Here is an 8,651-nt window from a genome sequence, read left to right as displayed (position 1 = left end):
TCAGTAAATCGATATGCACCTTAGATTAATTCTAATACCATCCTTGTTTCGTTGGTGTGTTTTGTTCCAGTGGAGCGCGTGTGGAGTCGTGTCTCTGGCGAGTCTTCCAAGATTCAATAGGTTTAGGTTTCGGTGCATTCGTTTGGATTCGATTGGATTTCGTTTGTCTTCAGAGTTCCTACATGTCATTATCGATGATTTTTTTTCTGGAGACGACAATATATGCTGGTCTACGTATAGTGGAACAGATTTTGCATATGTATATTTTCAATTTAATATTCGAAAAAGGGATAACATATATTGAACATAGTAAACACCGGGCGGTCTGTTTTTGTTTTGTTTTTGGCCATGCTCACAGTTCACACATTCGTCCGCCAGCTCAGCTCAGCTCAGCTGAAACGGGACCGGACCGACTCTTATCACTCGAGGGCGAGACAGCCGCCGGTAACAGCGTGGTAGGCGCCGCAACTCGACCAAACCACACGGGGAAACCCAAATTCCATCCCGACTTCTCTACCTCTCCGGCCTCCACCCAGGAGAGCCCTAAGCCGGAAGCGCCTTACCCTTAAGCTCTCTTGACCTCTCCCCATGGCGTCCGCGTGGTGCCTCTTGGCGCCGGCCGCCGCGCCGGTGGCGGCGCCGGGCGCTCTCGGCGTCTCCGCCTCCGAATCCAGAGGCGTCTTCGCCGCGCGGGCGGCGGTCCCTGCGAGGACGCGGCGCAGGTGGGACTCGCTCGTGGTGTGCGTGGCCCCCGACGAGGAGAAGATTACGCGGCGCTCGCCCCTCGATTTCCCCATCGTAATCCTTCTCCGCCCTTTCCCGCCTGTAGTCATTTTGCTATTCCTCTCATGGTGAACCGAATTCTCCGGTTCAGAATTTTTTGGTCATTTTAGCTTACTACACCCGGATTATGAGGTTTTAGGTATTCAGAGTGGGTGAAATCAGTAGGAATGTTAGCTTAGAGTGGACCTGAGTTCTTTTGATTGGACAGGGCAACTTCAGATGCACGTTTGTTTGTGCTTGTGGATATTACAGATGCTCTTAGTAGATAATTAGTGGCATCCTAGTCTCATCGTTCTTGCGTATTGTAGAAATGTTAGCTTGGAGTTCTATTTAAAGATCTTCATGCGAGGAAATATATACATAACTGTACCGGAGCTGCGTTATGGTGGCTTCACGGTTTCATCATTGTTGCATTTTAGGAGCGGACCTGAGTTGCATGAGTTCAAACAATGATGTGAGGTTAGGACATTGTAGATTGTTTTGTAGATGGTGCTCTTGCACACTGAAACAATATGTATAGCGTGTATGATAAGATACTTTGAAGGTTTCCACCTAGGTTGGAGTTGTGCGAACCGAGGTTCAAATGCCAAAATCGTTCCAAAATAAATGTGTGCGTCCACTGAATGCTTGTCTTGAGTCGTACTTGTATTTAAAACAATCAGACAGTAGTTATTTAGGGATCAGACGGCCTATTAGATCGCTTTCTGCAGGAACTTTCCATTTTCTAGCTGGTGTCTCGTTGTCATGATGCTAACAATCTAATTTCTTACAAACAAGTTTTGAAATATATGGCCTACTGATCTAAGACTTGTTCTATATTTGCTTGTTTCAAGCACAAATAAATTTAGTGTGATACTAGGGTGCTGTAGATGCCCTAATCATTTAGGATAAAAATAGTGGAAGAACATCTTCATGGTAAATTGATAGGGGACACTTATAAGTTTTCCTAAGGTGAAATTCAAATTGTGTTCATGTTACCTTTCTGTTTTTGCTTGCAATTGTGTTCCATTCCGTGACTGTTGAATGCGACTCCTGCATATTTTGAGGCAAACCTTCATTTTATTGTTCTGCGGACTTGCTGAGCTGCGCGGTGACATTTATCATGGTTATAACCTGCCATTTATTTATTTGCAGTGTTTCACATTGATAACTGTCAATTTTCATGTGTGATTTGTCTAAGCTGTAGCAAGATTTCTGTAGGACAATCTCTAAAAAAGAGTACTCCCCCGTAAAGAAATATAAGAGCGTTTTCTTTACAGAGGGTGTAGTTAATTATTTAAAGATGTTCCATCAGACGTTCTTCTTTTGTGTTGGCACTGAAGCTGATGGTCACTGTCTTATCACACATTTGCAGGAATGGGAGAAACCTAAGCCTGGGAGGAGACCTGACATCTTCCCAAAGTTCAGCCCTATGAAAACACCATTGCCCCATCCATTACCAGCTGATGATCCATTGGATGATGATGAGGAAGAAGAAGAGGAAGAGGCACAACCTCAAGAAGAACCGCAGGAGGATGATCCTGACAAGGAGGATCCTGAGGAAGATGACCCAGACAAGCCAACTGAGTAATTTTGGATGAGGTGGCCTGTGGTAGATAGAAGCCGTGTCGTATCTTCCAGAGAATATGTGGGGTTTGAGCTATTCAGAAATGTTAGTTGTGTCGGCTTATATAGGCTCTAGACATAAGTTCGCTCAGCAAGGACCTTTCAGCTTTTCTAAAGCTATACAAATTTTGTTCCACTAGTTTCAATATGAATTTATATGTATTCTTCTGAAAGGTATTGGCCTATACGACACAATAAGCTGTTGCATGTTCAGTAGTTATGTTCGCTGATCTGATACTCCCGTGTGCTGAAAGTGCATTATAAGCAATTAGGTAGTTGTAATATCGGCAATAACTTGGCACCAGTTAGAATGACACATTGGTTAAACTTGTGCATTTTGATATACTCCCTCCGTTTCATAATATAAGACGTTTTTTGACACTACACTAGTATCAAAAAACGTCCTATATTATAGGACGGAGGGAGTACTACATTTCAAATTATTTGAAGTTCTAGCTTTTCCCTAAGTCAAATTTAGTTGCAGATGTGAGAAAGGTCAGTATCTCTCTGTTTGTGTTCTTAAATCGCGAATTGGGTGATGCGCATTTCATCAAGTATGAACACATCTCATTTCAAATTCTCTATATTATTTGACCAAATCTACAACACATATGCTTATATGTACAGCAATGATATTTTTATAGACTCGGTCCGGCTTAAGAATGTTTGATTTAGGACAAAACTAGAATGTCATATAATTTGAAACTTGTTAGATGTGTATACCCCTTTTCGGTTAATCCCCATTGTATAAGGGGTCTCTTACACTTTACCACACACTTGTATATGTATTGGCCCTTGGCCCTTCTGATAATACAGTTGCTATTCATCCAACATGGTATCAAATGTTATGTTCCCCTCTCCCCCGCACGCTGCAACTCCGTGCTAGCTCCTCCCCGATCTTGCCCTCCGGCTGCCGCTGCTCTCTCTCGTCGTGGAGCCTGTCGCCCTTGGCCCGTCTCCTGCCCGGCTCGCCCTAGGCTTCCCCTGGCTTCCCCGTCTCGTCTGCTGCCAGGATCGGCCCGGTCGCCGGTGTTTCCTAACCGGCCGGCCGCCCCTGCACCAAGCTGAGCTCGGTCCCGGTCACCGCGGATCCGGCAGTCTTCGCCGCGGATCGGGCCTCCCCGACCCCCACCAACCCCGTCCTGTCCGCTGCTCCCTGCGGGCTGGTCGCCGCCGCATGGTTCCTTCGCTCCAGCCGGGGCCAGCCCGTCCCGCGCCCGTATCCTGCTCGGCCGGGTGCTCCTGCCTCGCTCGCTCTGGCTGGGCCTTGGGCCTTGTTCCCTGTCGCTCGTACGTGAGGGCTCGCGCTTCTGCCGCTTCCTCGATCCAGATCAAATCTTGAGCAGTTGACTCCAAACAAAAACAGCAAGTTTGCCATGTCCTCTTTGGGCTATGTTGCTGTTCCTCTTTGTTCGGTGATCTTCGATGGCACCAACTATGCTGAGTTTGTGGGCTTCATGCGCATTCATATGCGTGGCCTTTTTCTGTGGGGTGTTCTCTCTGGCAAGGTCCCTTGTCCGCCATGCCCGGTTGCGCCAGTGGCCCCAATCCCACCAGTGCAGCCGGTCCTTGTTGCTGATGCTTCTCAGGCTGACCGGGATGCTGCCAAGGCTCTGGATGATGTTGCGGTTGATGCTTATGATCAGCAGGTATCTTCTTATTCCGATGCTCTCTCTGTGTACCGAGATGATCTGTCTGCTTACACTCAGTGGTGCAATGATGATGCTCGAGCTGCTGTTGTTCTCACTGTGAGTGTTCTCCCTCAATTTGCCTCCGAGTTCATGGGACTTGGCACAGTTGCAGCGATGTGGTCTTATCTTTGTCAGCGCTATCAGCCCTCTGGTGATGCTCTCTATCTCTCTGTGGTGCGTCAGGAGCATGCCCTTCAGCAAGGTGATTCCTCTGTTGATGAGTTCTATACACAGTGCTCTGCCATCTGGCGTCAGCTTGACTCTCTTCAGACAATTGTTTGCGGCACCTGTCGTTGCTGTCAGACTACTCGGTCTGATCTGGAGTTTCAGCGGGTCCATGAGTTCTTATCTCGTCTCCGCTCTGAGTTTGAGCCCAGACGTGCTCACTTACTTGCTCGTGGTCGTGTTCCAATCTCGGAGGTGCTTGCTGAGCTTCGTGCTGAGGAGACCCGCCTTCGCTGTGCTGGTTTGCTGGTGGTCCCGTCTGTGTTGGCTGTTCGGGCTCCTGTGTCGTCTGCTCGGCTCACCGCTCCACCGCTCCTCCCCACACCTTCAGGGGGTGAGTCGCCCTGCTTATTCTGAGCAGGCCCGGTCGCGCCGTGACACCTTCTGTGGCTACTGCTCTTGGCCCGGTCACCCAGAGTCTGATTGCCGTGAGAAGAAGCGAGACCAGCGGCGCTCCTCTTTCAGTGGGACTCCTGTGTCTTCCTCGACTCCGTCACTCACTGACCAGGACATTGTTCGCCTCAAGCGTCTTCTTGCTTCCTCGGGCTCCTCATCGACTGGCCCCGCTGCTGCTGTGACTGTATCCCCCTCCTCACCATCACCGGTATCTACACAGCCAGGTACATCCTCGTGGGTTCTAGATTCTGGAGCTTCCTTTCATATGTCTTCTGATTCTTCCGCGTTGTCTTCTCTCCGACCTCTCGATTCGCCTATTAATATTCTTACTGCCGATGGCACATCTCTTTCTGTTGCTAGTCGTGGTATTCTTTCCACTCCGTCCTTTTCTGTTCCGAGTGTTTCTCATGTTCCTCGTCTTACCATGAATCTTTTTTCCGCTGCCCAACTTACTGATTCTGGTTGTCGTGTCATTCTTGATATCGACTCTTGCTCCATTCAGGATCGTCGCACCAAGGCTTTGGTTGGTGCTGGCCCTCGGCGCCGTGAGTCAGAGAGCCTTTGGGAGGTTGACTGGTTTTGTGTTCCTTTCGCTGCCATCACTTTTGCCAGCTCTCATGCTCTTGCTGCCTCTTCGTCTGCGTCCTTCCAGCAGTGGCATTATCGCCTTGGTCACATCTGTGGCTCTCGCTTGTCTTATTTAGTTCGTCAGGGCCTCTTAGGGTCTGTATCTAGAGATGTGTCCTTACATTGTAATGGTTGCAGACTTGGCAAACAGACTCAGTTACCTTATCCTACTAGTGAGTCAGTATCTCAGCATCCGTTTGACTTAGTTCATTCTGATGTCTGGGGTCTTGCTCCCTTTGATTCAAAAGGTGTTCATCGCTACTATGTTTTGTTTATTGATGATTTCTCTCGGTACACTTGGCTCTACTTCATGAAATCTCGTAGCGATGTTCTCTCTATATACAAACGTTTTGCTGCCATGGTTCACACTCAGTTTGCCACGTCCATTCGTACTTTTCGTGCTGACTCCGCTGGGGAGTATATCTCTCAGCTGTTGCGTGGCTTTCTAGCAGAATAGGGTACCCTTGCTCAGTTCTCATGTCCTGGGGCTCATGCTCAGAATGGCGTTGCCGAACGCAAGCATCATCATTTGCTTGAGACGACTCATGCGCTCATGATTGCTGCTTCCCTTCCACCCCATTTTTGGGCGAGACTGTTTCAGCATCCGCCTATCTCAACAACATTCAGCCATCGACTGCTCTTCAGGGTGGTATTCCTATGGAGTGTCTCACTGGTCGCTCTCCTGACTACTCAGCTCTTCGTATGTTTGGATGTGTGTGCTATGTTCTTCTTGCCCCCCGAGAACGCACCAAACTGACTGCTCAGTCAGTTGAGTGTGTTTTCCTTGGCTACAGTGATGAGCACAAGGGCTATCGATGTTGGGATCCTGTAGGTCGTCGCTTGCGCATCTCGCTTGATGTGACTTTTGACGAGTCTCGTTCTTACTACCCACGTTCTTCTTCTTCGAGTTTCTCTGTCGACGACCTTTCCTTCCTTCTCCTTCCCGATACGCCTCGCTACGTGCCTCTTGTGTCACCTCTTCCTCCGGCACCTCTCATTCCTTCTCATTCACCACCGACCTCGTCTTCTCCTTCTTCCTCCTCCACCTCTCCACCATCTTCTCCAGTCCGTCGTCCTCTCTCCCCGTTTCCTCTCCACTATACTCGTCGCTCTCGTACTGACGATGTCTTCTCTGACGAGCCTTCCACCTCTGCTGCACCTCCCACGCCTCCCCCGGTTCACAACCTCCGTGCTCGGCCTCGCCCCCCGCCTGATCGCTACTCTCCTGATCGGTACGATCTCTCTGTTATTGCTGAGCCCACTTCCTATCGGATTGCCATGAATCAGCCTAAATGACAACTTGCGATGGCCGAAGAGCTTGCTGCTCTTGAGCGCTCTGGCACATGGGATCTAGTTCCCCTTCCTTCTGGTGTCCGTCCCATCACCTGCAAGTGGGTCTACAAAATTAAGACTCGCTTCGATGGTTCTCTCGAGCGCTACAAAGCTCGTCTTGTGACCCGTGGTTTTCAGCAGGAGCAGGGGCGCAACTATGAAGAGACATTCGCTCATGTGGCCCACATGACCACTATCCGCACTCTTCTTGATGTGGCTTCTGTTCGTCAGTGGTCCATCTCTCAACTTGATGTTCAGAACGCTTTTCTCAATGGTGAGTTGCGTGAGGAGGTTTATATGCAGCCACCACCGGGGTACTATGCTCCTGATGGTATGGTCTGTAGACTTCGCCGCTCCCTATATGGTCTCAAACAGGCCCCTCACGCCTGGTTTGAGCGCTTTGCCACTGTGGTGACTGCCGCTGGTTTCTTGCCCAGTAATCATGATCCAGCGTTGTTTGTTCACACGTCTCCTCGTGGTCGGACTCTTCTCCTTCTCTATGTTGATGACATGATCATCACTGGTGATGACTCTGATTACATTGCCTTTGTTAAGGCTCGTCTTCGTGACCAGTTTCTCATGACTGATCTTGGTCCACTTCGCTATTTTCTTGTGATTGAGATCTCTTCGACCTCTGATGGCTTCTACATCTCCCAAGAAAAATATATTCAGGATCTTCTTGCTCTCGCTGCTCTTGGTGATGAGCGCACTGTTGTCACTCCCATGGAGCTCAACGTTCAGCTTCGTGCCTCTGATGGTGCCCCTCTCCCTAATCCCACTCGCTATCGTCACCTTGTTGGCAATCTTGTCTATCTTGCTGTTACGCGTCCTGACATCTCCTATCATGTTCACATTCTGAGTCAGTTCGTTTCAGCCCCCACCTCTGTCCATTATAGTCATCTCCTCCGTGTCCTACGATATCTTCGTGGCACGATCTCTCAGCGCCTTTTCTTTCCCCGCTCCAGCTCTCTTGAGCTCCAGGCCTACTCTGATGCTACCTGGGCTAGTGATCCTTCTGATCGACGCTCACTGTCTGCTTATTGTGTCTTTCTTGGTGGCTCTCTTATTGCCTGGAAGACAAAGAAACAGACTGCCGTTTCTCGCTCGAGTACAGAGGCTGAGTTGCGAGCCATGGCTATGCTGACGGCTGAGGTGATCTGGTTACGATGGCTACTTGAGGATTTTGGTGTGTCTGCTACTACATCGACTCCTTTATTGTCAGACAGTACTGGTGCTATCAGTATTGCGCGTGACCCGGTGAAGCATGAGCTCACCAAGCACATCGGTATGGATACCCACTTTGTGTGTGCTGCTGTGTAGGATCAGACTCTCGCTCTTCACTATGTGCCCTCTGAGTTACAGTTGGCATACTTCTTCACGAAGGCACAGACTCGAGCGCAGCATAGTTTTCTTCTCTCCAAACTCAGTGTTGTCGACCCACCATGAGTTTGAGGGGGGGTGTTAGATGTGTATACCCCTTTTCGGTTAATCCCCATTGTATAAGGGGTCTCTTGCACTTTACCACACACTTGTATATGTATTGGCCCTTGGCCCTCCTGAGAATAGAGTTGCTATTCATCCAACAAAACTAAGGCCCTGTTTTGATTGAGTGTAAAATTAGTGTGCTCTCCAGTATTTAACTCAAGTTTGAACTAAATACCAGGCAGCACACGAAAAAATATATCCAATCCAAACAGGGCCAAAGAGGGTAATATTTTGCACCAACGCTGAGACAATAGCCTCTTGCTAGGTGATATATTGGATATTTTCTGTTGCATTTTGGAGCCTGGTTTCTAGTGAGACAATATATTTTCGAAAAAATCAAAAATAAATTCTAAAAGTCACAAAAAATAGAAAAAAATCGACACATCTATTACTTGATTATAGTGGCTGTGGACCTTATATTTTGGATGGATGGGGCGGCTGAAATCTTGTTGTAATCTATTTCAGACAAATACGGAGATGTGAACAGACAAAACGATGGTACAGAGA

General features: G+C 48.5%; 2 protein-coding genes across 2 annotated transcripts; both read left to right on the top strand.

Moving 5' to 3' along the window:
* The first annotated feature begins 449 nt into the window (after positions 1-449).
* Positions 450-2,623, top strand: LOC119317112 (cell surface glycoprotein 1-like). The gene is made up of 2 exons (XM_037591511.1): positions 450-798; positions 2,138-2,623. The coding sequence occupies exons 1-2, from the start codon at positions 589-591 to the stop codon at positions 2,351-2,353; spliced, it is 426 nt and encodes a 141-aa protein (XP_037447408.1). The 5' UTR covers positions 450-588; the 3' UTR covers positions 2,354-2,623.
* Positions 2,624-3,046: 423 nt separating this feature from the next.
* LOC119317111 lies at positions 3,047-6,042 on the top strand. The gene is made up of 2 exons (XM_037591510.1): positions 3,047-4,924; positions 5,203-6,042. The coding sequence occupies exon 1, from the start codon at positions 3,765-3,767 to the stop codon at positions 4,659-4,661; it is 897 nt and encodes a 298-aa protein (XP_037447407.1). The 5' UTR covers positions 3,047-3,764; the 3' UTR covers positions 4,662-4,924; positions 5,203-6,042.
* The last annotated feature ends 2,609 nt before the right edge of the window (positions 6,043-8,651 follow it).

This window comes from Triticum dicoccoides, chromosome 6A (assembly GCF_002162155.2).
Source record: "Triticum dicoccoides isolate Atlit2015 ecotype Zavitan chromosome 6A, WEW_v2.0, whole genome shotgun sequence".
Taxonomy (NCBI): Eukaryota; Viridiplantae; Streptophyta; class Magnoliopsida; order Poales; family Poaceae; genus Triticum; species Triticum dicoccoides.
The sequence above is the reverse complement of the archived record's forward strand: the minus strand, read 5'-3'. Positions and strand labels throughout refer to the sequence as shown.

What these genes read in the sequence shown, in the direction of transcription:
- LOC119317111 (XM_037591510.1), top strand. Translation starts at nt 3,765, where the DNA reads ATGTCCTCTTTGGGCTATGTTGCTGTTCCTCTTTGTTCGGTGATCTTC.
- LOC119317112 (XM_037591511.1), top strand. Translation starts at nt 589, where the DNA reads ATGGCGTCCGCGTGGTGCCTCTTGGCGCCGGCCGCCGCGCCGGTGGCG. An exon ending in CGCCCCTCGATTTCCCCATC is followed by an intron (nt 799 to 2,137) that starts GTAATCCTTCTC and finishes ACACATTTGCAG; the next exon opens with GAATGGGAGAAACCTAAGCC.